Here is a 26,229-nt window from a genome sequence, read left to right on the forward strand (position 1 = left end):
AAAAGAAAAAAATCATGATTAAAATAAATAAATGAAACTTTGTCTCGTTCTGCCGTCGTGTAATCACCTTGCCGGCCCATGTGCGTCCAGACAGTCCCTGCATCAAAGCGGTCAGCACCATGCCAAGGTGCGGCGCCACCAATGAGCCCGTCTGTTCCTTGGCAACGGTTGCCATGGCAGCTGCACCCTGAGCCTTCATCTTCCAGGACTGGGACTGCAGAGCCTTCTGCGTGATGGCGATCAGCTCCTTCATGTACAGCCGGATTCCTCCGAAGCTTCCTGAAGAAGTCAGAGATCAAGATGACAAAGATCGGACGAATTCAGAACCGTTTTACAGACGGGAAGTCCTTTTTATGAAATGGAATTAGTCCTTTTAAACCTCGTTTGGTCGGATATCTGACATTTTCTATCTGTTGCTGAGAGGAAACAGAACCGGAGTCTGTGCATCTGATACAAGGTGTCAGTAACGCTCAGTTTATTTCAGTGATTTTCCTCATACAGCCTGTTTCTCTCGGGAAAATGAATTTTATTAGATCACTCTTATTAAAACAAGTTTTAAACGAACATTGAACAATCATCATTAGGTAGATTCTGTAATGACGATTGTCCACATGTTGTAAGTTTGTAGACTAATATCCAAAACTCCACTTTTATTTTGAAGTTACGTATCTGCTGCTAAACGATAAAAATGAGTCATGTACGACATCAAAAACCAGAGAAGCCAGATTATTCCACCGTTCAGCTTTAAATCTAAATATTCACGAGCTTTAAAGAGGAAAAATACATTGTGACGACAATATCTTTGTAATAACTGCTACAAACTATTTTATATAATATTTAATGTAAAGTGACCCAGCATGGTCACCCTGTCTGTGTATTTACACATTTATAGTTTATAGACGATGTTTTGTCTTATTAATTATTATTCCTATATTTTCTTGTATGTATTTACCTTTATGTTGTTTATTTGTGGGGTCGGCTGTGACACAGATTAAAGTTAAATACAGGAAACACTTTTCATCGGTGTTTCTCACCTGGAACGTTCTCCTGCCACACCTCGGCCCACAGCGTGGCGTCGTGGCTCTCTCCTTCCTCGTCGGGACCCGGAGCCTGATGCATGCCGAGGAAGGCGAGCGGCAGAGCGACTACCGCGTGGCTCTTCAGCACGTCGGGGCTGTAGTGGCTGATGGAGTGCACCGTCAACGCACAGGAGGACTTGTAGACCGGCTCTGAGAGCAGATACAAAAATCAGAGTCGAAGTAAACACAGGAATGAGATTTTAAGGAGAGGATCGTCTTACCTTCCTTCTCCAGGTAGCAGGTGTTGAGCTTCAGTAGTAGTTTCTCTACGCTTCTGTCTTTTGCCGTCTGATGAGAAAGTACGACATGTTTACCACGTCACCGAGAACAAGCAGTGCTGTGATTAATAAGACAGACGCGGCGCTCACCCTGACGAGGTGTCCCAACGCGAAGGCGTACTGTTTCCGTACCACAGAGCTTCTGTCGTGGATCCCACTCGACAGGGCGCTCATCAGTTTACCTGGAAACATGAAACATCTTTATCGTCGGTTCACCTGCGTCAAAGAGTGAAACACATCACAGGAGGTGATGAGTCTACCTGAGTACGGGGTGAGGTCCTGAGGGCACTGCACCGTCAGTGAAACGATGACACTGGCACAGCCGCCCTACGCCAAGGAGACAGACACAGGCAGACCGACTCAGTCTTTACACACAGAAGAGCAACACGTGGATTCAAACGTCAACACACAACCGAAGTATTTCTACCTTCGTGCCCAGGCCTACTCCGCTCTTGAGCAGCTCACAGAGTTTGGGAACCAGCTCGCCCAGCACAGAAACGTCGAGGTGCTGCAGACACTGAGGAAACACGACACGAGACGGATCGTTAGAAACCGGGAAAGAAGAAAACGAGTCACTGAGAGTGAAAACGTTCTTACCATGTTTATAGTTTCCATCATCGGAGACGACTTCGCAGAACTCAGCCTGGCGGCATCCATGGCGCTCTGCGGAGGCAGAACTCATGAGTCAGGTGGAGTCCAGCTTGGGATAAACTGAAAAACTGGTTACCAGGTTTGGCCGAGCTTACCTTCTCCTGCTCCGTGGCTCTGAGGCTGAGGTAGTTGAGGATCTGAGACTCCAGGGAGCTGAGGGCCTCCAGCAGGGCCGGGATCAACCGGGCAGCGTGAGGCTTTAGTCTGGCACCGGCTGTCTTACTGATCTTCACCAGGGTCTGGATACTGAGGGGAATCAATTAAATAGAATTATAATCTGGTGACGCGGTGGCTGAAAGACAAACAGCGCGTGAACATGAGCCGTTACCTCAGCGCGCGGACCTCTGCTACGTTGCTGACGATGCCTTTTTCCAGCAGGGTCGGTAACATCACCGCCACGGTCCTCTGAGCGCCGGAGCCGGTCGACTCACACATACGAGTGCACACCTGGACAGAGAGGGAGAGACACAGACACTCAGCTTACGTGTTCTTACGCGTGTTCATACGTGAGGACGTCCTGATCTGATCTGAACCGACGTCAGCTGACAGTGAAGGTGACGCGAGGCGTTCAAAGACAGACGGAGACTTTACCTTACTGAGTGTCTTCAGTGTGAGGTCTGCAGCTTTTCTCACGGTTTCCTGAAATGCAAAATGACACAGTCACGAAAACTTCTCCTTGTGTTCAGGTTTTTTAACTCAACAAACATCACGTCGCTCTTGTTGAATTCATCCTGCGTTCATCTCCGGCTCACCTTGATGTCGTCGAGGACTCTGAACAGCGTCTCCCACATTTCCGCCAGGTGATCGATGAGGTCGTCAGCTTGGCGGCCTCGAATCAGGTCGTTCAGGGCCAAACAGCTGGACGGAAAAACACATTTTTTTGTGGGTATTTTTGGATAAAAGCTTAACGACTAATAATAAAGCGTAAATGTTCCTGTACATTCATTTTGCTTGAGACTAATCATAAATAAATCAGTGGAAGTGGATAACGGTTTGTTTGTGTACCTGGATTCACGGACTCGCCAAGTATTACTGGTCAAGTTGGAAATGACGTCCTGCAGGATGTCCTTCAGATATTTATCCACCTGAAGAACAGACAGACACGCTCACATTACCTCCACGTTCACGTCCCATTCATGTGTTTTCTGCGTGTGCACAAGACTCGACTCCTACCAGGGTTTTATCGGTGACCAAAGCATCCCAGATGCTGGTCATGGCCTGGCGGATGCTCAGGTTGGGGTCAAACTGGTAGCGGTAGAGACGGGGCACGAGCTGGGGCAGGAACGGAGCGAGCTGCTCCCCGGCTTTGGCTGCGATCATGTGGAAACCGAAAGCCGCTCCCTGAAAAGGAGGAGAAAACTCAGGACCTGTGGGCGAAGTGATGGGACCGGAAGGACGAGCGTGACGCATGAGGAGGATACCTTGCGAGAGTTCCACATGGCGTGGTGATTGGCCAAGTTCATGAACTTGTAGACGAGATCCGGTTGGTTCAGGTCGCTGGCCAATGAGCAGAGCTCCTTGTATGTGGTCAGGCTGCGATGCACGAGGGAGAAGAAGATGATGAAGATCATATTGTGGACACACATAAAGAGACATCAGACAGACGGCGGCGACTTACCCATCAAGTGCTTTCCCAACATCTTCTCCTTTGAACACCTCCGTATCGTCCGACATGTCGTATTTCACTCTGCAGAGATTCAAAAATAAAAACATCTTCATGCTACACCACGACCTCCTGTGATTCTCTCTCTTCATCTTTCAACCATCAGCTCACCTTTTGCCAGTCATGAGTGTTTCCACCAGCGTGGACACCAGTTTCTGCTGGTCGCCCTCTCCTCCCATCTCGTACACGAGGCCCAGGCCTTTAGACGCCACGTCCTGACTCAGCTCTGAGCGAGAGAAGAAAAAGAGAGAGAGAGAGATGAAGGACTGAGAAGAGCAGAGAGCAAAGGAAGGAGTGCTGCTGGTTTGATTCTTACCATCGGGGTCTGAGAGAACGGAGATGAACGCCATCTGGATCTCCTTCAGATTAGACTGCAGGAGAAGTGTGAAGATAATCGATTAAACATGCGGGTAACAAGTTTCCTGTGAGCTCTATGTGTCTTTAGATTCAGAGATATGTTGCTGCACATTGGACCCACTGTGATTTCCTTGTGTTGGCTGAGTTTCTTGACCAGGGAGAGCAGCCAGATGCAGGCTGCCTGTCGGACATGAGGGTTCTGGCTGCATATGTACTTGGACAGGATGGTTTTGAGGACCCAAGGAACCACGTCGTTGTTTTTCATGTCTAACGGGGAAAGAAAGAGGGTCACTCTCATCATGCGACATGATGATCTGACTGACAAATCAGCTGCTACGACTGAAGTGCGTACTTTGCGGCGGGCTGTACTGCTCCTCGGTGCAGGTCCACGGGTCTCTGGCAGCTCCGGAGCTGGTGCCGATTGCGGCCCTGGTTATCGCCTCTCCCACCGTAAACTGCAGCTCCACCTGCTTGGCCTTAAGACAGAAGAAGGGAATAAATGAGAGAGATGTTTCCACTGACAGCTTCACAGAGGGATCACTGTCCTTATCCTTCATCTTCTTAAATCTTATTTCTGTCGTGCTTTTGTTTGTCCTCACTATCTGCCTTTGTGAACCCTATAAATAAAGTTATTATTATTGATGCTACAGTTTCACACCTCCACAGAGTCCATGAGACCCTGCAGCAGCTTCTTCTGGTGCGGGAAGTCTCCATCTCCCACAGGGAGGTAACCCAACGTCTGGATTGAACGCTCCTTCATCTGGACAGATAAAAGCGATATGAGATGCTGCAGATCTGATATTAACACATACATACATACACATTTTGTGCTCTTCCATGTTACCTTTGAGCTCTCCTTCCCAGAGGGGATCCGAGCCAGCAGGTTTTCCACGACTGACAGTTTGCTGAAGCCCTCCCCGTCTGCAGGGATCAGCAGGCTGCCGTTACGCCCGATTTCTCCCAGCGCTATGCACGCCGCCACAGCCAGCAGAGCGGTGCTGCTGTCCAGGAACGAACCTGGACGGACACACAGACAAGTTGATGAACTCACAGAGTATATATACACAAATAAATGACATTTTAACACCGTGTTTTTGCACTTTTTAGATAAATGAAGGCGAAATAATCACACACCGATTGTCTTGGTGGCCATGGCAACGAGTTCATCATCATCCTGGGAGGTGATACTCATCGGCTGCCCCATGCCGTGCGTGGAGTCACTCGAGGCGACAGCTTTCCTCCTGCTCATGTACCTTCCCACCATGTAGCCGAGAGCCAGGATGGCACCGTGCTGAGTCTCAGGACTCTGTTGCGGTCAAAGCAAACCGAGGTTTAAAAAAAAAAGAAAACGCAATATTTAAATATATGAAAAATATATCTAGTTATTTACATGGTTGTCTTTGGTGATTTTGACCAGGTTGTGCACAGCCAGCTGCAGCTCGTTGCCGGTCATGGTGGAAACGACCAAAGCGTACAGCTGAGCGGCGAGCTCCCTCATGTCCTCTTTATTTGTGTTCATCAGACTCTGCAGGAGGAGAAACAGTCGTTTTATAATATGACAGGACAGCTAAGTGTGTGTTTAAACGTCAGACAGAGCGGCCTCCGTCCTACGTCTAAATAAACACAAATGAATAAAACACTCACTTTAATCCAGTCGATTTTACCAACAAATCTGGGAGCCAGTTTCTCCGGGCAGATGGACACCACCTCCAGCAGACAGTACATAACCGGGATTCCTGTTGAGAGATTAAACATGATCCAACCAACACAGAACAGCATACACATGAATATATACACGATATACAGAAATATGTTACTCAGAAACTGTTCAGATATACAGAAATATGTTACTCCTGCAGTAAAATGGTCCTAACTTCTCTCACCTCCTCCGGCAGACAGCAGCTGCTGCAGCAGATCCACGTAGACGTGAACAGGGTTCGCCTCTGCACCCTTCGACCCCGAAGGCTGATGCTCAGAGGACAGCAGCGTTTGGACGTAACGGCCGATGGCCGGCGCGTCGTCCTGCATGGCGCCCAGGCGCGTGGACACGGGCGTGGCCCCGGCGCTGTAAGCTAAACACATCCTCAGGTAGCAGATGATCTGCGGAAAAACAACCAGACAGAGATATAAGATAGAAGACGTTTGTTCCCCAAAGATGAATTTTTAAACTGATCTTTAATATTTACCTCTCCAAACGCAGATGGGTTGAAGGGAATAGTGGAAGTTCCAACGATGTACTTAGCTGGAGTATTCATCCTCTGAGCCGCCTGATAACCACAAGACCAAAAACACATGAGGCTCTTCACTTCTTTCACAAAATCGGCCACCTTATAACCTCCAAGACAAACGCCAAATATGAAGCACGAAGCATCACCTTCTCCTGCACGTAGGCCACCATGTCAGGAAAGGATGGCATCGGCTTCGGTCCCTCCTTCTCAGAGCTCTTGGTAGGAAAACTTCTCAGCACCTTCTGGGCCTCCCCGGACACCTCCTCCCTCCTGAAACAAACGGAAACCAGCTCATTTTTATATTCCGTAGTGCTGATCTCTTTATATGTTGTAGTTTTGTGTGTTTTTGGGGACTCACGGGTCTCCGGCTGCCAGGAGCAGCAGGTATCTTGATGGCACGTGATCGTGGGCAAACACTGTGCTGGCGAACTTCATGGCCACCTGACGAACTTGAACCTCCGGCTGCTCGAAAGCGTTTAAATTAGTCAACGTTAATGTTTCTTTACATACCAAACGTGTGTTTCACCAATGTTCACTCACCTTTGTGATATACGCAGCCACCAGGGCCTCCATCAGGTTCAGCAGCGCCCCCTGTAGGTTGGCATAAGCTCCAACCATCATGGACAAAGCTTCCTGGATGGCAAGACGCACGTCGGCCTCCTCCTGCAGACGACACAGGAGTTTGGAAATATCAGAGGCAACACCTTAAAATAGAGGCTTTTACTTTGATTGCTCATTTAATTTAATGTCAGACGTTTGAGTTCTTTCACCGACCTTACACATGGACTCAAAAAACTGCTGCACGAGGGCGATATCCTTTATGAACAGCTGCGGCATGCGGCTACGAGAGAAAAGTACATTTTTATTCTCTAAAATTTCACACCAAGCTGGCAATGTTTAAGAAATAAAAAGGAATTATTTCATTATACCTTGACAGCTTTCCAACAGCAGAGTAGGCAACACAGAGTAACTTAGGATCCTGCAAGGATTAAAAGTTGTTTAGTGGATAGAAATCAGATTAAACTGCCAGATGTTGCCATTTGTTGTTGTAGTTTTACCTCCTTGTATTCGTTGATGAGCTTGGTGAGACCGTTGAGCAGCATCAGTCCCAGAGGTTTATTAGTATCAGGACATCTGAAGAACATAAAAAGCCCAAATATTTTTCTTTATATGTAAAAAAAACGCTGGATGAAACATGGATCTGGACAAAAGGAAGATTTTCTTACACCATGCAGATGTGATGGACAAACTGCAAGGTGAGAGACAGCAGTTTGTTGTTGGTGTTGGCTCCAAACAGACCGTCATACACGACCTACAGAGGAAAGGAAAGAAACGGTAACACACACACACACACCTTGTAAAAAGGATTTAGCCGACCTCCAGACGAAGATCCTACCTGGATATTAGCTGGGAAGCACTCTGCGGCTAGACGCGAGCGTAGAAGATGCGGCAAGATCTTCAGTTTGACTCTGGTGCTGACCGGCTCGTGTTTCAGCTCCTGCTTCATGTTGCCGCCCTAATGCACATAAAAAAACATTATTATCCACTTCATATTTATTAAATGTTACAGGTTAAGTTTGATTAATTAGACGTTGAGATCACAAACCTTTGTTTTAAGAGGAACATCCCCCAGGTACACCTTGTACATCTTGTTGATAATTAGAGGGTTGTTCCAGTCGATGATGCTGGATGATAAAACACACGGACGTCAGCAGATATCAGTGATATAATTTGAGAATCTGTGAAGTACACATGAACCTTTAACCTACCTCTGTTTGCTCTTCAGCTCCAGATCAGCTGCGGTGGCCACGCTGTGTCGGGTGTCGCTCGACGCCACCACCAGGTGCACCACCGTCTCCACCTCTGGTACCTGCTTTGCCTCGATGAACTTCACGATTCCCAGCTTACACTGACACACACAAAGACACAACGAAGGAGTCATGAGCGGATACTCAAGAAAAACACACTTGACTCATCCTCCAGCTTCGGGTCTCATACCTGCTCGAGCTGCTCAGCGCTCCACTGAGCCTCTCCGATCACCCTCTTGGCAGCATAGACGCTCATCCCCGGGGGAGGCTGGGGGAGACCCTGACCACCTGCAGTCACCACCCCCTCTGCAGAGCCTCCCTGTGAGGAGGAAGGAGCCGGGCGAGTCGGGGATTCATTTAGCACAAACCTACAGGAGGAGGAGGCGAAGAGAGAACATTTAACTAACTGTGGAGGAGCTTTGGTGATAGAATAGTGAAATCACACAGCAGGAACTCACCCATACGGCATCAGTAAAACATCCAACATGAACTCCAGCAGCAGCTGCACCGTCTTTGGCCTCTCGGTTAAGTTAAATGGGAAAGCGTTCTTGGAGTCTGCAGGATACTTCATGTGGTAAAGAGTCGGGATGAGCAGGTGCATCAGGCTGAGAGCAGAGAGAGCGGATAAAATCAACCCGACATAAAGAGGACAGAGGCAGCATCTGCATGTGACGAGGGCCAAAAACATATCTCGATATATTTTAGCTGAATGGCGATACTCGATATATATAGATATTTTTTCTGTGACCTAAAAATGTCATACGTCACACTCCCACCACTCATACTACAAATCCCACAACGCACTGCAACAGCTGACACACAGTCCTGTGCTCCACCTCTAAAAGCGAACTGGCGGCTCAAGGGAAGAAATGTAATTTTAACGCAAAATAAACTATATCGGTTTATAAACGATATGATCTCGATATATATCGCCCAGCCCTACATGTGACTGTGTGTGTGTGTGTGTGTGTGTGTGTGTGCTCACCTGTCCTGCTGTGGCTGTGGCTTGCCCTCCATGGCAGTGAGAAGGGTGGGAGCCAGCTCGCACTGTTTCCCCACCTCCAGACGTGGGTAACCCATTTTGATGTAAATGATGGTGAAATTCTACAAAATACACAAATTAAATTTTTTTGTAAATGATGGTGAAATTCTACAAAATACACAAATTAAATTTTTTTTTAAATATCAAGATTAATTAAGATAAGAAAACTGTATCATACGGTATTAAAACATAAAAACTAAGTTGTAATAATAAATTATTAGTCAGTATAATATCATTTATTTACACATTTTGTTCTACTCCTGGATTGTCTAATTTATATATTTAAAAAGGTCCAGTGTGTCAGATTTAATGGCTCTGTTTACAGCTGAAATGAAATATAATATTCATAACTATGTTGTCATGGGTGTATAATCACCTGAAAATAACATTTGTTATGTTTATGTTACAATAGAATGAGCGGTTAGTATCTCCAGACGCTGTGTTTCCATTACAATCGAAGTACGGCCTCTCCTAGTTTCTTCTTCGTGCACACTGGTCCTTTAATTTCTGGCTTCAGGAGATAAATATTGTAAAATGTGGCTCTTACCGTCACGAAGGAGGCGGCTGCAGGATCTTGGTACTGCACCAGCAAAGTTTCTACCGGCAGCTGGATCTTAGGTCGGCTTTTTATCCGCTTGTTCAGGTGGACCAACAACTCCATGACCTGACAGAGGAGACACAGGAGGAGGAGGAGGAGGAGGAGGAGGAGGAGGAGGAGCACATGTAGACATCAACACTCAGAGGCAGAAGAGGAAATATCAGAACTCCGTACAAGGAGAAAGTGACTGCAGTACTCCAGACGACATTTTAAAGGCCTCAGTCGTCTCGGTCTCAGACAAAGAGGACCCTGGATTTTTGTTCAACACCACAAATGCTGGATGTCACTTAAATGTCTGTGTGCTGTCTGATTTATTTGTTAACTGTCTGGGAGGAGACATCAGCCACATCTCCTGGAATCAAAGTCCAAAGAAAAGACAGCAGTTTGAAAATACTGCAATGATGCTTAATGAGGTGACTCAATGTCGGAAACACAAGCTCTGGTGAATATTAGTTACCTAAGTAGGTTATATGCTGGCTTGACTTGGTCTCAATCCCTCAAAGTCTTGGTCTTGTCTCTGTCTCACTTTACCTCTTTGTCTTTGTCTTGGTCTTGACTTGGTCTTACTGGTCTTGACTACAACACTGGTGATTGCTGGTTGTATGTGTTTATTTTATGGTTTAGGTTACAGAAGTTCACATTTGAGAGCACCACCCTGCAGTTTATTCACATTTTCACTGAGGTGCGTCTGCAGCACACACACTAAAGATTCACACACAGGCGACACATTGTAATCTCTCGGCAGCACAGAGACAGGAAACACCCTTTATCTGGACTTACTTTCTTCCGCACGCCCTCCTGAACGCTGGACAGTTTGAGGAGCACGGGGGGTAGAAACTTGGAGATAATGTCCTGTAACTGTTCGTCTGTCTCTGCATGGCCCAGGCGGAGGAACACACGCTCCAGCTGATCTGTTTGGAAACACAAACATCCACACATTTGATGGTTTGTTAACAATAGAGAAATACCTTTGTCCTGGTTTTGGTCTCAACTTGGTCTCAATCCCTCAAAGTCTTGGTCGTGTCTCTGTAGTCTTGGTCTTGTCTCTGTAGTCTTGGTCTTGTCTCTGTAGTCTTGGTCTTGACTTGGTCTTGTCTCTGTAGTCTTGGTCTTGACTTGGTCCCAACCCCTCAAAGTCTTGGTCTTGTCTCTGTAGTCTTGGTCTTGACTTGGTCTTGTCTCTGTAGTCTTGGTCTCGTCTTGGTCCCAACCCCTCAAAGTCTTGGTCTTGTCTCTGTAGTCTTGGTCTTGACTTGGTCTTGTCTCTGTAGTCTTGGTCTTGACTTGGTCCCAACCCCTCAAAGTCTTGGTCTTGTCTCTGTAGTCTTGGTCTTGTCTCTGTAGTCTTGTCTTGGTCATTTGATGGTTTTCTGTCTCTCTGTGTGTCACACAAACACAGTAATAAGCTGTGCTGTAATGCTGACACAGATCATCTGGGTGTAGCTCCACTCATGTAGCAGCTGGTGCTGGTGCACCATCACCCAGCCCTGCCTTCTTTCTCTCGGCATGGCTCTGACCAAAGCAGCTGAAACTAGATTATCAACGCCTTTCACCGGCTTTCCGCGACAGCTGACACCACCCTCACATTAAGCAGAAACGCCTCAGACACCCAGCTATTAACCCCGCAGCCTAACAGTGTGATTAATGATTATAAATTAACGGGCTGCGTGGTTTGTTTCATTTTCACCATGACTGGGCAAACGGCCTCCTGACGTTAGCACCGGAGCTAGCTGTGTAGCAGAGTAAAGCTATCTGCTGGTGTCTGAAATAAACATTAACGCCGACTTTAAAACCACCCAGGTGGTTGTAGAGAAGCGGGCCCGGTGTTCGGTGTCTGTTTGACGGACACCGAGCCGACGCTAGAGGAGATTTAATGAAGAAATAACGCAGAGAGAAACTTACTGAGTTCATCCTGAGCAGCCATGTTTGCAGACAGGGACATTAGCGGCCCCCTCAGGTCACTGAGCGTCACTGCAGCCAGCAGAGGCAGCACAGAGCAGAGCAGAGCAGAGCCACTCCTCTGCTTCATCACCTCATACTGCACACACACACACACACACACACACACACACACACACACACACACACACACACACACACACACACACACACACACACCATATTAATTATACTCGTTTAAATGCATGAATATGAATCCAATATGTTTATGGACAACCACACTAATACACCTCTATGTTGTATTATGTGTATACAGTACATGCATATATTTATTTATTTTATCTTGTGTGGGTAGTGCTTTTTATTTATTTTATTTGATTGTTTTTCTTCTCTTTCTATTGTATACTTCATGTTTATTTATTGTGTTTTATCTTGTTGTGCAGCACTTTGGAAACCCTGTGTTTGCTAAAAATCATGCTATATAAATAAAGTGGATTGGATATTATTATTATACTATGCTTCAGTGTTATGTTATATTCTGGTCTATGTCTGGTATGTCTTCACTTGTATATGAATTATGGATATAATATTTATTTATATTATTTATAAAGTTACTTATTACACACAAAAAAGAACTGTACACATCTTTTATTTTTATTTTAACATTTTTTCTATGAAGAATTTTAAATTAGCATTTTTAAATTTTGACAATATTATAACAATATATTTTTTTCTTGTTAAAAATAAAAAATAAACAATATTTCTTTTGACAAACTGGCAACTGAAAACAGCTTTTTAATAACTTATTATTAATAAAGTTGATTGCACATATACATACAATGTTTATGTTAGTAAGTGGAACCATTATTTATTTGTTGTTTAAGTCTCAAGTCAACTTTATTGTCAATGCTGCCATATGTACAGGACACACAGAGAACTGAAATAGTGTTTGCCTCATAATCCTGATGCAAACGACAATATGCATGAAATATAAAATATAAGTAAAAGATGTAAAAAAATATAAAATGGTGTTAAACTGTACTGCATCATACTGAGAGATGTTTCTAATATTTTAGTGGAAAAGGCCACTGAAACTTTAATATTGAACATAAAGAAGAATTAATATCAGAATCACTTTTATTCGCCAGGTTTGTGAACACACACACAAGGAATTTGATTTCCGCGAAATAAAACTTGTTAAAAATAAAAATAAACACTATTTTTTTTTGACAAACTGGCAACTGAAAACAGCTTTTTAATAACTTATTATGAATAAAGTTGAGTGCACATACACATAAAATGTTTATCTTGGTATTTATTTGTATATTTTATTTTATTTACTATTGCTATTTTGATATTTTATTATGTATAGTTTGCTTTTTTTAAATATTATTATATTTTTATTCTTATGTTGTCTCTTGTCACTGTGTGTAATGCTGCTGCTGCACTGTAATTTCCCAGCTTGGGATAAATAAAAGTCTATCTATCTATCTATCTATCTATCTATCTATCTATCTATCTATCTATCTATCTATCTATCTATCTATCTATCTATCTATCTAGTTTAATCATAACGTGTGTCTGTTGCTTTGCAAGAACAGTTAGGAGATAGAGTTTAAAAAGTTTAGCCATTTAATGTGCATAATAACATGTATTTATATGTTATACATTATATAACGTGTGTATAAACATGTTGGAGATGTTGCAGGTGCGCTTTTCACCAACAGGCTGCGTTCCAGTCCGCCTCCTCTGCTGCGCAGATCTCGCAGCGGCTGGACGCGGCGCGCTGCCTCTTCATCGCGGCCGTGCCTGTTAGCACGTTACCGGCTGAGCACGGAGCCGTTAGAGGCGGTCTGAAACGAGACGAGGCTCCTTCTCAGCACCAACAACACCAACACCACTACCAGCAGCAGCAGCAAGCAAGCAAGCCACCAGCAGCTGTCATGTGAATCAGCTGGACGAACAAGGAAGGGGATAAACAACAACACGAACCCGTCTGTCTGGATCAAGGTGAGACTTTGGACACTTTGATCAAACACAGGTGAGACCTGTGCATGGAGCAGTTTATCCAGCAGCTACGGGCTGATTTTATTTAGCTTTTAGGCGAATAAGTTGGCACACACACTGTTTGCTTTGTCACCGCTGCTTATTTTAAACCCGCACAGCCTCCATACACTGTGTATATGTTATTCTAAGTGTTTATATGTCATGACTGGAGGCGTACAAAGCCTCACAGCTAACACAGGCCTCTCTGCAGCCAGGGACATTTAAACCCCCTTTAGCCTAGCCTAGCCTAGCCTAGCTTAGCTTAGCTACGCTTCTTCTCCTCTTCCCTCCTCTCCGAGAAAGTGTTTCCAATTAAATTCAAGTCAAACACAGACAGGTGAGTCCCTGCAGGTGAACATAAGTGAGCTAAGTGTCTGATCACTGTGTTTTACTTTGCATCATAACAAAACGTAAAGGCTAGTCGGCTAGTTAGCTTTTTTTTTGTTGGTGGTGGTGGTGGGGGGGTAAGAGACAAACAAAGATGTGCCACAGCTCAAAACAGAAACTGTAATTCAGCTGAGATTTATCTGCGCCTGGAGGGTTTAATGTGTTTGTTCTGATAGATATAAATGTCTATAAATAAATAATAAATAAAGCTGAAGCACCAGCTTTGTGGCTTGTTTTCTAATATCTAAACAAAGAGTGGTGATGTGCACACATTGTGTTCAAAACACGGCAGCTGCATGGACTTGTTTCAGCCTGTTAATTTCATGTTACATAACACCGGGTTGCACGCCATTGTAAAGCTGGTGTGCAAGTGGTGTAAATATATATAAAAGCATGGTCATCCCAGCAGCAGCAGCCTCAGTGTTGATCCTTTGTCTGGGTGCACACACACACACACACACAGAGGAAAGTCAGAGTTGGGAGTGGGATGGGACAAAAAAAATCTGGAAAGGGGGTTGTTGGCATCACGAAGGATCAAAGGATCAAACCCACGTTTGTGTTCGTCTCTGCCTCCATCTAGTGGTGAACTTCAACAAAACACACACATGCAAACTGTCTTACTGCTTAGCCCCTAGGCTCAGGGGCGCCGCCAGGAATTTTGGGCCCCATGACAAAAAAATCAAATTGGGCCCCATGACAAAAAAATCAAATTGGGCCCCCCCCTCTGCGCACATCTCTAGGACCTAACTATCCCATCAAAAGCTTTACAGAACTCTAATTAAACGGAATTTGCGATTTGCAACTTCAACGCAACTTCAGTGAATCCCCGTGAATTCAGGGCGGTGTTGCAATTTTAAGCAATCGCCGCGATTTTTCCGCAACTCAGCGGGTCAGGGACGGCCGTGCGGTGCGGGAGGGTTCCCTTGTGGGACCTCTCCCCGGCACTGGCTGGCCCCCGCTGGGCGCATTTCCTCCGCGGCGGTGCGCCGCGATTGGCTCTGGTTCAGCTTGGAAAGGCTCGGGGGGCGAAGGTACAGGCGCCCACCCGCCCGGAAATCGCCGCTTCCCGGGGACGTGGACATAGCGCCCTCTCCGGGGCCCCCTCGACCCCAGCACGACTGTCAAATCGCAACTTATTGCAACTTTCACTACCTCCCGCAACAAAATCGCAACAAAAATGTAAAAAGCACCGCAACTTTTACCGCTAATTTTTTTTTTTTAAAACCTCATGCAACATCAGGCATTTTGGGCCGCAACTATTTAAAAAAAAAAGAAAAATCCTGGTGGGACTGATTAAAGGCTTGCAACCGTTTTGCGTCTTGTAGTTCAATACTAGTACTAGCACAGTATTTACTGCTGGTGATTTGTCTGCATACAGTCTGCCGTGCAGTCTGCAGTGCAGTTCACTATTTGATGATTAAAGATTAAAAGCCACCGTGAATTTTTATTTAACTTTTACTGCCCAAAACACGTAAACCGTGAATTTTTATTTAACTTTTACTGCCCAAAACACGTAAAAACAAAGATGATTAATTTCATTATTATATTGTATATTGGTGTTTACCTATTTTTTGGGGCCCCTGTCACTCTTTGGCCCTTGGAATTGTCCTAACTTTTCCCCCCTATACGGCGCCCCTGCCTAGGCTAGTAACAAACTCCTCTGCAGCAGAGGGAACTCACTCAGTTTCATCGAGTGAGTGTTTGATGGTTTTTGTGACTGCACATTAAAAGTTCTGGATGTTTTCTGGATATATTATCTAAAAAAACACAGAATGTGAATATAAGTAATAGCCATACATGCACACTGGAAACATAACACAGCCTCAGATTATAATCAAAATGAGGAATCCTTTATGAAGCTTATGTAAGTTGTACTCATGTACTTCATACTTTAGATATACGTCAGCTGGGTTGTCAGGTTGTGCTGGTTAATCCTGCTCTAGCATGACACTTCCATATAGATGTCAATGAGTTATTAATGTAGTTTCGGTTTAGATATGTGTTGCCATACAATCCTGAATAAAACATATCTATCACAACTTTTTTTCCATGAAGTCCAAACAAAAAGTTTTGTATTTGTATTTTTACATTTTGACAATATTATGATAATATATATATTTTTCTTCGTTTTCCGCAAAATAAAACTTAAACACTATTTTTGACAAACTGGCAACTGAAAACAGCTCTATAAAGCATTAGACTATTTTTTTAAATAACTTAAAGTTGTAAATGATGTTTCATGCTGCAGATTTTAGGATTGCAAAGAAAAAATGATGCCCTCGACAAACAGGAAAATAAATAAACAGAGCACTACTTAATTTAAAATAAGTCACACTTATATGCGTATGAAATTATGACGGCATGAGTTTCACGGCAACAGGTGCCAAAAATATTAAATAACTGAGTTTTAAATCTACAGTAATACGTAATCAGCACATTAGATTAATTAATCACCATCAAGTTTAGAAATTTTGATTCACCCCTATGTGGTAAATTTTATCTTGTCCGATCGATGTTTCCGATAACACTGGGGAACAATTTGAAAAAGAGTTCGATTTTTATGCTGATTCCAAAACTGCCGTCAATTTTTTTTCTAGCACGTCAAGTTTTTATTCTCCAGATCAGCAAAACTCCACTGATGAGCTGTAGTGAAACTTGCCAGCTGATTACCATTGGACTCATCTGCAGCTACGTGGCAACTTGTTTGTGCAGTCACATTGAGACAGTGCGGTGAGGTGTGTGCAGCTCCCAATAGTTCAGTACTGTCAATATCTGCACACAGAAAGCTGGCATAGTAGAATGAAGAGGATCTGTGCTGTCCTCTTAACCTTGTCACCATGGGCATACAGTTGTAAGTTCTATTTGGTTTGATGCTGTTTTTGTAGTTTTCAAACCTTGTAACTATTCCATCTTAGTGTTTGATTCACATAGGTATATATTTCCTTCGTTCCAGATCATGTCTGCTCCTGCTACTTCTCGTCGTAAATGCCTAAACAACCCTGACTCCTTTTGCTATATTTGTGCTAGTTTCACCAAGTCAGAGGAAAGCAAACATCAGTGCATTTGTCAAACAAGCATATTTTGCATATTTTAAAGTAAAACTCGGTGATCAAGACAACAAGCCATGGGCCCCTCACAAAGCGTGCAAACAGTGTGTTGAGAGTTTACGGATGTGGACCAAAGCAACACGTGAAAAGTTGCCATTTGGTATCCCCAAAAAACATTGGACTGTTACTTTTGTTTCATCAGGATTTAACAAGACAAATAAAAGAAAAATAGAATATTCTAATCTCCCGCCAGCTTTAAGACCAATGCCTCATTCAGCTAAAATTCCAGTGCCAGTTTTCGAACAACTACCTCCTCTAGAAGATCTGAGTGATGTTGAAGAACGCAGTGACAGCAACGATGTAGATTTTGAAATTCACAAGGATTCAGTTCGTAGGGGATTTGATCAGCACGAGTTGAATGATTTGGCACATGATTTGGACCTATCAAAAAAGCTTCAGAAATCCTAGCATCAAGACTGAATGAGAAAAACTTACTTGAACAATGAGTGAAGGTATCATACTTTCGAACCAGAGTAAGTACATTTCTGCTGTACTTTCGAAGTGACAGCGGCTTTGTGTTTTGCCATAACTTTCCTGGTTTACTCAATCTACAACCCGAATGAATGACGAATGTTTATTGATAGCTCAATACTGCACTTAACATGTTTGTTAAATGCAGTATTTTTCATATTTTTTAAGAAAACAGGGATCCTATAGTTCAAAAACTTGACGTGATAGAGAAAAACTGAGATCAGTTTTGAAATCCGCACCCAGAAATAAGTTAACAGCTGTCAGACCTAACTCAACAAAAACTGTGTTCCCCAGTGTAATCACCTCCTCCCTACATAGTTAACAAGCCGATCGATAGATTTGACCAGATCTAATATTTCTCACATTAGAATTTAAAGGTCAGTTATAAAGATAAAAAAATCAGATCCATTTTATTGATCCCGCACCAGAGAACCTGTTACAGCAGCTCACAATACACAAGGTCGATAAGAAAAATAAGAAATGTACTAGAAAACAATCTAAGCAATGCACAAAATATAATTTAAGTTGTGTTTTTGTCCGCAGGTTATATCCGGTGAGGCGGCAGGATGGCGGGAGCAGAGGTGTTCACCCCTGCGAACCCCACCTGCAAGATAATGACCTTCAGGCCCACCATGGAAGAGTTCAAGGACTTCAACCAGTACCTGGTTTATATGGAGTCTCAGGGCGCTCACCGTGCGGGCCTGGCTAAGGTAGGTATCAACAAACTGTGGTCTAGATCTGTGAAATTTGAGATTCGGAGTTCACCTGGTTGGTTTCCAGGTTTCCTTTGCTTGTGGACGTACAGTTTGATGACTGATTGTACATATATCTGCAGTGAAGGCAGTTTTAGTCAGTCAAAGACTAAGACTAATCCGTTTGCACGAGGTAACTGTTCCTCTTTCATGTTCAACAGCAAACCTCTCCTCCTTTTGTTTGTTTGTCCATCAGGTGATTCCCCCTAAAGGCTGGAAGCCTCGTCGTACCTATGACGACATAGACGATCTGATGATCGACGCTCCCATCCAGCAGATGGTGGCCGGCCAGTCGGGGCTCTTCACCCAGTACAACATCCAGAAGAAGCCTCTAAGTGTGCAGGAGTTCAGGCGGTTAGCCAACAGCGACATGTGAGTGTTACGGACTCATTTCATTGTTTGCAGCGCCCTTGCTGATTAGATTACAGGACTGGGAATAGCTTACATTCACACATAGATTAGACTGTGGTGCTGCCAGAGGGGGAAACTTCTCGAACGTGACTGGATTGTTACCCAACAAATATATTTTAGAATACAGACTAACCTCTAAAATATTATCGGTTAACTGGTTCACAACAGAGTGTGTGTGATGTTCATTGGTATAGCTGATAAAATTAGAAGAAAGTAAAGAAGAAAATATTTATATATTATATATTTAGAGAGTTGTAGTGCACTGCTGCTTGTAAGACAACCTTTTACAAGCCAGATTTCCAAACTAGCTGTTGTGTAAAACATAAATAAAAACAGAATTCAATGATTTTCAAATCCTTTTTGGCCGATATTTAACTGAATACAGGACAAAGACATGTAAAAGTTTGGTCAGGATCAACAACACACAGGTGAACAGGTTCAATGGTAACCAGTGATCATATCATGAAAGGAGGAAGGGGCGAGGTTCAACACTTGAAAAACAGTTTAAGAACGTTTGTGGACCCACAGTTTGAATGAATTTCTGGATTTCACCGTCTACAATCCAGAATATCATTCAAAGAGTCAGAGAAATCTCTGCACGTAAGGCCAGCACTGAATGTCTGTGACCTTTGACGCCTCCGGCAGCACAGGCTGCATTTAAGGATGTTCAGACTCGACCGTGCATAAAGAACCTGTAGTTTGATGAAAAGTTTAAAAGTGTAGCTGATAATAATTAAGAAAGTTGAACATTGTAAGATTACAGATGGCCGTCTCACTGATCCAAATTCTTTCTCCCCCACAGGTACTGTACACCTCGCTACCTGAATTATGAAGATCTTGAGAGGAAATATTGGAAGAACCTCACCTTCGTCTCGCCCATATACGGTGCAGATGTGAGCGGCAGCCTGTACGATGAGGTAGATTGTTCATTTCTGTCACTTCTCTCAGTACAATCAGTCTTTCTAGTCCCTCGTTTCTTTACAGCTTCAGTTCTCTTTATTGGCTCTGGCATTAGGAGACGTAATAGTTGAATCACTTTGACTTTCACCTGAATCTTTGGGTTTTAGTTTGGATTTTGTCAATGAAAATGTTTTTTGCCTACATCCCAAATACAATCAATTTTAAGGTGACAAATCCAACGTGGGGACACACGAACGCGCTACACCAACCCTGCCATTGTTCCATATATCTACAAACAGATACGAATGCCCTCAAAACAAGCTGAATAATCCTAAAGATTTTACACAAAGTGACTTTAATAATGTGTGTACACACAAAGCAAACGTTCATCAGGAACATGTCGCCTGCACAGCAGCTTTCCTGTGGTTGTTTCATTGCATGTTGTTTAGTAACTACAAAGAGTGTCGGCGCCTCTTTTGTGGCAGGAAGCTTCAGCAACTTTTCTTCTTGAACGAAACGGCACACTGAAGTTCAAATCCAGTTTTCAAACCATTTAATCAACAACATTTAGGAAGAATGCTACGTTTGACATTTGTCACTTAAACAGAGAGAACATGAGTATATTCACTGTGGCTCGATACCAGAATTTTAAACATACAGTACTAGTATTAAAAAATTAAATACTTGATATCTCTTTTGATATCACGGCCACATTTTAAATGAACCTGCACACAGCACCGGTGCATAATAAGTCATTGAACACACGCTGAGGACCAGTGGGACGGTTATTATATACTGAATTTTGAATACATTAACATATTTCTAGCCTAATGTGACCGTTTAAATTCTCCACCTTACTGGTACAGTTACTTTTTATTCTCTTTGTATCATACTGCACATGCACCTGCTTGCTCTGCCACTCTTTGCATTTTTTGTTTTCTTTCAAAAACTTGCCCAAAAATTAAAACTTTCATTCTGTTTTTACAGTGGCAGACAAGCTGCATGCGGAGTAGGAGGCTTCTTGTTAACGATGTAGCCGATTTGAAACGACACACCGTGACACAAATCATTTGTGTTTACTGCTGTGGTTTGTGGTTGTAAAATAAAAAACTGTGTTGTGTGCCTGTCGTTAACGTAATACCAGATAACGGGGAGAGTGAGGTGGAGACTGTCCATTAGTTAATCGATTGTGGATGCCGTTCTGATTGTAGATCTGTTTTCTTATTAACTTTGGTACTTTAGATGGTATCGAATGTGTAATTAAATCGTTTAAAAACGTGTTATCAAAGTATCGATACTTCTGACCCACTGTCACAATGTTCCTGCATCACATTTCACTCAGTGCTTCGTGTTAGGATTTGACATCTGGCCAACCACAGTCCGTTAAATTATACTCTTATAGCTGAATACTGATTGGATTTAAAAACGCCATACTCGATTGGATTTCCAATCTACAGGATCGACTTTGAGCGTATAATCTAACTGTTGTTTCTAATCTCATAGGACGTGGAGGAGTGGAACATCGGCCACCTGAACTCCGTCTTGGACGTTATCGAGGAGGACTGCGGCGTGTCCATCCAGGGGGTGAACACTCCGTATCTATACTTTGGCATGTGGAAGACCACCTTCTCCTGGCACACTGAAGATATGGACCTGTACTCCATCAACTACCTCCACTTTGGAGAGCCCAAGTCCTGGTTAGTGTGGGACATAGAGGGGAGGGAAGGACGGGTAAACACAGGAAGCGAAGAGAATTGTGCAACATAATGCAATCCGATACAACAACGCCACAAAACAACAGCCTGAATAATGAATCGACACTCCAACTTTATTTATTTATATAGCAACTTTCATGCAAACATGCAGCCAAAAGAGCTTCAGAGCGAAAAGTTTATGTAAACACGTCAATAAAAGCTTTTCCGAGTGTGCCGATGATGCTTGTTTCCATAGGTACGCTTAATTTCTCTAACTACCGCATCTCATGCAAGTGAACTGCTTCAGTATTTATATGTGTATGCTGCATATTCACGTAAAAGCTTTCTCATTTACGGATCTGTCCATTTTAATTCTACGGGGTCACAACTCTTGTTAGGAGTGTGATTTATTTCTGATCTTGTCAGTTGTTTGGGGACATACAGGGCAGAGTATACCCTACAGTAAGTGTGTCGCAGATGTCCTATTCATAATGCATATCCATCTTTGCATCAGAGGCTTCAAAATCCATCTTTGGCACTCTGCATTTCATGTTTTCACGATTTTAAATAGTGAACTGCAAAGCGCGTCATAGTTTTCATTTGATTAGCCGAGGCGTTCTGTTGCACACAGCCCTAGGGTTTTGTTCCCTCAGTACTCATTTGCACGCTGAGGAGGTGGTTACCTGCAATAAGTGGCTTCACGTTGGAGAGTCTAAATTCTAGTGAGAATAGAAAAAGGTACAAAATATGCAGCAGAAGGGAATAGATGGCACCTCCAAAGAGAGCTTTGTTATTCTCTGAGGGTTTAAACATATGGCTTGATTTGTTTGGTTTTTGGAAGCTGTCATTTGTGTCTGTGCTGCGGTGTAAGGCAGAATGTAACAGTTTAGCAGCCAGCCATATACAGTACTGTACTTTGTAGATTTAACACTGATTGACACTTTTAACTACTTGCTTACTAGTTCTATGTCACTTACACGCTCTTTCCACAACTCGATGCCGTGTGCATCGATTACATTTGTGTTTGAAGGTGGGGGTGATTGTGACATTGCATTGTAGTCCGGGCTGGTGGTATCTCAGAGAATGTTGTAGAGTTTTGGGGGAGTCTAATGAGGCTAATATTACTGACTAGTCCAACAGCAGTCAGCCCAGCTCGGCGTCTGTCTTTCAGCCTTTTATTTCACCATGCTCTCACCAACCACTAAAAGTCAGTCCCACATTTACTCTTGTCCGGCAGCTTCTTGCTCGCTCACTCTCTCCTTGTTCCTCATCTTAGCTTCGTCCATCAACGTCCTCTTTGGTTTTTACGCCTCTGTCATTATGCCCATAGAGGCTGCTGAGCCTGGTTACATTGCTCAGCTCCTGGTTCTGGCACGACACCAGCTCTGGGCCTGTAAACCTCCTCTTCTTCTTCCCGGTAGTCCGAAACACCTGTGGTACAAACACCCACACTCCCCCGGTGACCTGAGCTCACAGTGCAGAACGAACTGAGCTAACAGCAGCTACAGTTGTCAGCAGTTTACTTCACTGTCCATCATAAACTCTGTAAATCACAGAGAGTTGAGGCGGAGCAGCCGGAGGACATCAGAGGGAAAACCAGAAAACATTTTCTCCACAGTTGGTGGTGTGTGGCTTAGTGCCTACGTCAGTGTAGCATTCAAATGATCTGTTGTTTTATGACAGTTTCAGAATGTTCTGTGGTCATTTCATTGACCAGAGAACACGGTAACGTCGCCAGTCAGCCGTAGAAAACATCTTTCACGGGTCTAATTAGTGCGTTAAAGTGCACCCCTTCTCTAATCGATGAGGTGTTTTTAAAAGAGGTTTGTGTTGTGAAAGAAGAGGTGAAAAATGCAGGTAGATCAAAATGGAGTTTGCCTTTTTATTTCTTTGTCAGCTCGGCTTGTTCCATTTCTCTCTCCCTCTTGCCCTGGAGGGATTTCTGCTCATTAGAGCAGTGAGCCCTGCAACCCCACAGGGATCAGTGTCACAGTCAGACAGTGACACACACACATATATATATATATACACAGAAACACACACACAGAGCCTAATGCGGCAAGTACCCACACACATGCATACCCTTATCATCCAACACACACACAGTGACATATACTCTTTCATCTTGCTGCTATTTTGACATCTCGTCCCTGGAGGGGAGCGGCTTAAAGATGCACCTCTCTCTTTCTCTCTCTCTCACCCCTCTTCTCAATCCCCTCCAACTCCTTGTGTCACCTCTACCTGAGGTTGCTCTCCCTCTCCCTCTCGCCCTGTCTCTCACCGTCTCTGTTAAGCTGACAGGTGATGTGATGATAGAAATGCCACAGACCTGACGGCGGATGGTGCGAGTCAAATGGAATGCCTAGTCAAAAAAAAAAAAAACCTTGAGGGAATTCTGTCACGCTTGCCGAGGTTTCTCGCCGGGAACTTTGGGAATAGTTTTAAATTCAGGTTGCGTCAGCAGAGTGTGGCACAAAGAAGAAATGCAGAATAAGGTCAAAATAAGATTCTGCAAAGTATTAACAGCAATAAGTGACGGTTGTTTCATCCCGTCAGAGATGAAACTCCATGTTTTGAAGAGAAGTTTACACGAATACTAAAGTATAGCGTCAGCGCTTGAACATGAAAAGCTAGTATCACACTATTTTATAGTAAATTTGAATATTTATCTACCATAAAAGATGTTAACATCTCTCTGATCACTCGTGCTGTGGTGTGAAAAGGTCCATCAGCCTTCCTGCGGTTATTCATTCATCCGCCACTTGATGGCAGTCTTGAAATTGTAAAAGCTCCACCTAACTGTCAGTGTATGATACAGTGTATGCATAATGAACAATACATTTCACCTACACATCTCTCTGTTGTCTGTCTGTCTCCTGACAGGTACGCTATCCCCCCCGAGCACGGAAAGAGACTGGAGCGTCTGGCTACAGGTAAAAGAATAATTTATGTCCTCTTTTGTGTTCTCTGTCTGAATGCAGGCGGGCGAAGGTAATTAAATAATTATTAAATAACGTGGGCACACAGAAGCAGGCCTGCATTAAAACAACAAAGTACAGCACATAAATTAAGCCCGGCGACGAGAGAGAGGGCATGGGGGGTAATGATGCAGAATGCTAATGAGCTCTGACTGCAAACAGACCACGAGTAGAGACGTAGAGCAGACAATGAGGCTTCATGTATTGATGAAACAGTTTAGGAAAATCTATACTGCAGACTGAATCAGCTGTAAATGCATATGCAAACATTTACAACTAAATAAAAGTGTTTCTTTCTAAAGAAATTCAGTTTTTATTTACGTACATGTGCATACAGAGAGACGTGAAGGTGACAGCTCTGCGGGGCTGTAACTCATGTGTACCCCTGCATGTTTAACACATGGCACACGTCGTCCTCTAAACTCACCTCAATACCCACGTTTGCAACCTACATGCCTAATTGTACTCCTTGTACTCCGAGCCTCGACTCTCCTGTTCATGTCCACTTCAGTTGGTAAACTATCAATATCAAGGCTGTCCTACATGTCTCCACATCGAAAGCAATTTGACTATTTTAGATTGAAACCAGCATAATCCAGACTAATGGACTGCATCGGTCTGATTCGGTTCAGAGACATCACAGAGCTCGTCGTCTATCCTCTAAATCAAATCTCAAAATGTTATTTATTCAAAGCTTTCCGCCTTCTGTCTGCCCTACAAACATGATGGACAACAACGATGTACAATAGAACCAAGTGAGCTCATCATTTAGTCGAGGAAGAGGAAAGTCAGAATAAAACAGAGCCTGTTCGCTCTGGGGTACAACCCTACATAGTTAAGGCCAAACATAGTATTAGTTATGTTATGAGGATAAATGAAAAATAAAAAAAGGTGATTTTACAATCAAGTAAAGTGCCTAAAAATTAATTAATAGTTAATTGTCAGATTGCTTCAGTAATTTATCAGGTGAACGTACAAAATGTTTCTTGGTTATGGATTTTTAAATGAATCAAAGATGAAGAAGGCATAATCTGACACTATACTCGCGTGTGATGGATATTTGTCATATTTTTTGGAACAAATTCATTGATTAACTTAATTATGTATGTGTAATTATTGTAAGAACCATTAGCTGTGGCCTCAATGGAAAGATAGATAACAAGAAAAAAGTAAAAGCACCGCTCACTCTGTGTTTTAGTTTCTTTTTTTTTTATTCATTCATGTTTTGTTTGTTTTTTGGCTGGATTATACTTAATGATGTGTGTGTGTGTGTCTGTGTGTCTGTGTGTCTGTGTGTGTGTGTGTGTGTGTGTGTGTGTGTGTGTGTGTGTTTTCGTCAGGTTTCTTTCCCAACAGCTTCAAGGGGTGTGAGGCTTTTCTTCGTCACAAGATGACTCTAATCTCCCCTTCCATACTGAAGAAGTATGGCATTCCCTTTGATAAGGTAGGCGCTCAGCCCCTTTGAAAAATTACTCCGTCCTCCTCGTCTCTCCTTTTTAAAAAAAAAAAAACATTTTTTTATTTACCAACTTTCTGAAAACAGCTTTTCTTGCCACTGAAATTAGCAGTGCTCGTTGTGACTGACTGCTGAAGTCTGCAGTGGCTTATTTTTCTTAAATCTTTTGAAAGTTTCCACTGTTCTGTCACTCATGTGAAAGCTATCCTTCCTCCCCCCCCTGTGTGTGTCTTCATCCTTTTCTAGATTACTCAGGAAGCTGGAGAGTTCATGATCACCTTCCCTTATGGCTACCACGCAGGCTTCAATCACGGCTTCAACTGTGCAGAGTCCACTAACTTTGCCACCCTGCGCTGGATAGATTACGGCAAAGTGGCCACACAGGTAAGCTCGGTTTTCCCTTAAACTGTGCACCACTTCATGA

The 26,229-nt window shown here is 43.4% G+C and overlaps 2 protein-coding genes across 12 annotated transcripts in view; one reads left to right on the top strand and one right to left on the bottom strand.

The window, feature by feature from the left end:
* The window catches only part of ecpas (Ecm29 proteasome adaptor and scaffold), a 51,549-nt gene that overhangs the window by 3,570 nt on the left and 21,750 nt on the right, over nt 1-26,229 (bottom strand). For 3 of the 5 annotated variants that reach the window (XM_027283316.1, XM_027283314.1, XM_027283315.1), the window contains 41 exons: nt 10,485-10,615; nt 9,654-9,770; nt 9,050-9,168; nt 8,523-8,669; nt 8,255-8,432; nt 8,026-8,165; nt 7,863-7,941; nt 7,653-7,772; nt 7,483-7,568; nt 7,315-7,390; nt 7,186-7,235; nt 7,031-7,097; nt 6,797-6,919; nt 6,615-6,718; nt 6,403-6,526; nt 6,215-6,295; nt 5,912-6,128; nt 5,673-5,764; nt 5,419-5,553; nt 5,163-5,334; nt 4,873-5,045; nt 4,687-4,788; nt 4,381-4,504; nt 4,150-4,295; nt 3,988-4,042; nt 3,783-3,897; nt 3,627-3,695; nt 3,430-3,541; nt 3,182-3,349; nt 3,014-3,093; nt 2,761-2,866; nt 2,600-2,647; nt 2,337-2,455; nt 2,104-2,254; nt 1,955-2,020; nt 1,785-1,874; nt 1,618-1,684; nt 1,448-1,539; nt 1,301-1,367; nt 1,035-1,229; nt 68-279 (listed from right to left, as the gene is read on the bottom strand). In XM_027283316.1, the coding sequence (XP_027139117.1) occupies nt 68-279; nt 1,035-1,229; nt 1,301-1,367; nt 1,448-1,539; nt 1,618-1,684; nt 1,785-1,874; nt 1,955-2,020; nt 2,104-2,254; nt 2,337-2,455; nt 2,600-2,647; nt 2,761-2,866; nt 3,014-3,093; nt 3,182-3,349; nt 3,430-3,541; nt 3,627-3,695; nt 3,783-3,897; nt 3,988-4,042; nt 4,150-4,295; nt 4,381-4,504; nt 4,687-4,788; nt 4,873-5,045; nt 5,163-5,334; nt 5,419-5,553; nt 5,673-5,764; nt 5,912-6,128; nt 6,215-6,295; nt 6,403-6,526; nt 6,615-6,718; nt 6,797-6,919; nt 7,031-7,097; nt 7,186-7,235; nt 7,315-7,390; nt 7,483-7,568; nt 7,653-7,772; nt 7,863-7,941; nt 8,026-8,165; nt 8,255-8,432; nt 8,523-8,669; nt 9,050-9,168; nt 9,654-9,770; nt 10,485-10,615 (4,715 nt within the window). Of the gene's footprint in view, nt 1-67; nt 280-1,034; nt 1,230-1,300; nt 1,368-1,447; nt 1,540-1,617; nt 1,685-1,784; nt 1,875-1,954; nt 2,021-2,103; nt 2,255-2,336; nt 2,456-2,599; nt 2,648-2,760; nt 2,867-3,013; nt 3,094-3,181; nt 3,350-3,429; nt 3,542-3,626; nt 3,696-3,782; nt 3,898-3,987; nt 4,043-4,149; nt 4,296-4,380; nt 4,505-4,686; nt 4,789-4,872; nt 5,046-5,162; nt 5,335-5,418; nt 5,554-5,672; nt 5,765-5,911; nt 6,129-6,214; nt 6,296-6,402; nt 6,527-6,614; nt 6,719-6,796; nt 6,920-7,030; nt 7,098-7,185; nt 7,236-7,314; nt 7,391-7,482; nt 7,569-7,652; nt 7,773-7,862; nt 7,942-8,025; nt 8,166-8,254; nt 8,433-8,522; nt 8,670-9,049; nt 9,169-9,653; nt 9,771-10,484; nt 10,616-11,606; nt 11,743-13,328; nt 13,442-26,229 lie in introns of those variants that run through there. The other 2 variants (XM_027283317.1, XM_027283318.1) reach the window with 2 other exon arrangements.
* The window catches only part of kdm4c (lysine (K)-specific demethylase 4C), a 30,808-nt gene continuing 18,057 nt past the window's right edge, over nt 13,479-26,229 (top strand). For all 7 annotated transcript variants that reach the window (XM_027283319.1, XM_027283323.1, XM_027283324.1 and 4 more), the window contains exons 1-8: nt 13,479-13,613; nt 18,158-18,324; nt 18,563-18,738; nt 19,580-19,694; nt 21,181-21,374; nt 24,255-24,304; nt 25,690-25,793; nt 26,052-26,189. In XM_027283319.1, coding sequence (XP_027139120.1) covers nt 18,181-18,324; nt 18,563-18,738; nt 19,580-19,694; nt 21,181-21,374; nt 24,255-24,304; nt 25,690-25,793; nt 26,052-26,189 — 921 coding nt within the window. In that variant the 5' untranslated portion in view covers nt 13,479-13,613; nt 18,158-18,180. The remainder of the gene's footprint in view (nt 13,614-18,157; nt 18,325-18,562; nt 18,739-19,579; nt 19,695-21,180; nt 21,375-24,254; nt 24,305-25,689; nt 25,794-26,051; nt 26,190-26,229) is intronic.

Source organism: Larimichthys crocea, chromosome X, assembly GCF_000972845.2.
Source record: "Larimichthys crocea isolate SSNF chromosome X, L_crocea_2.0, whole genome shotgun sequence".
NCBI classification, from domain to species: Eukaryota; Metazoa; Chordata; class Actinopteri; family Sciaenidae; genus Larimichthys; species Larimichthys crocea.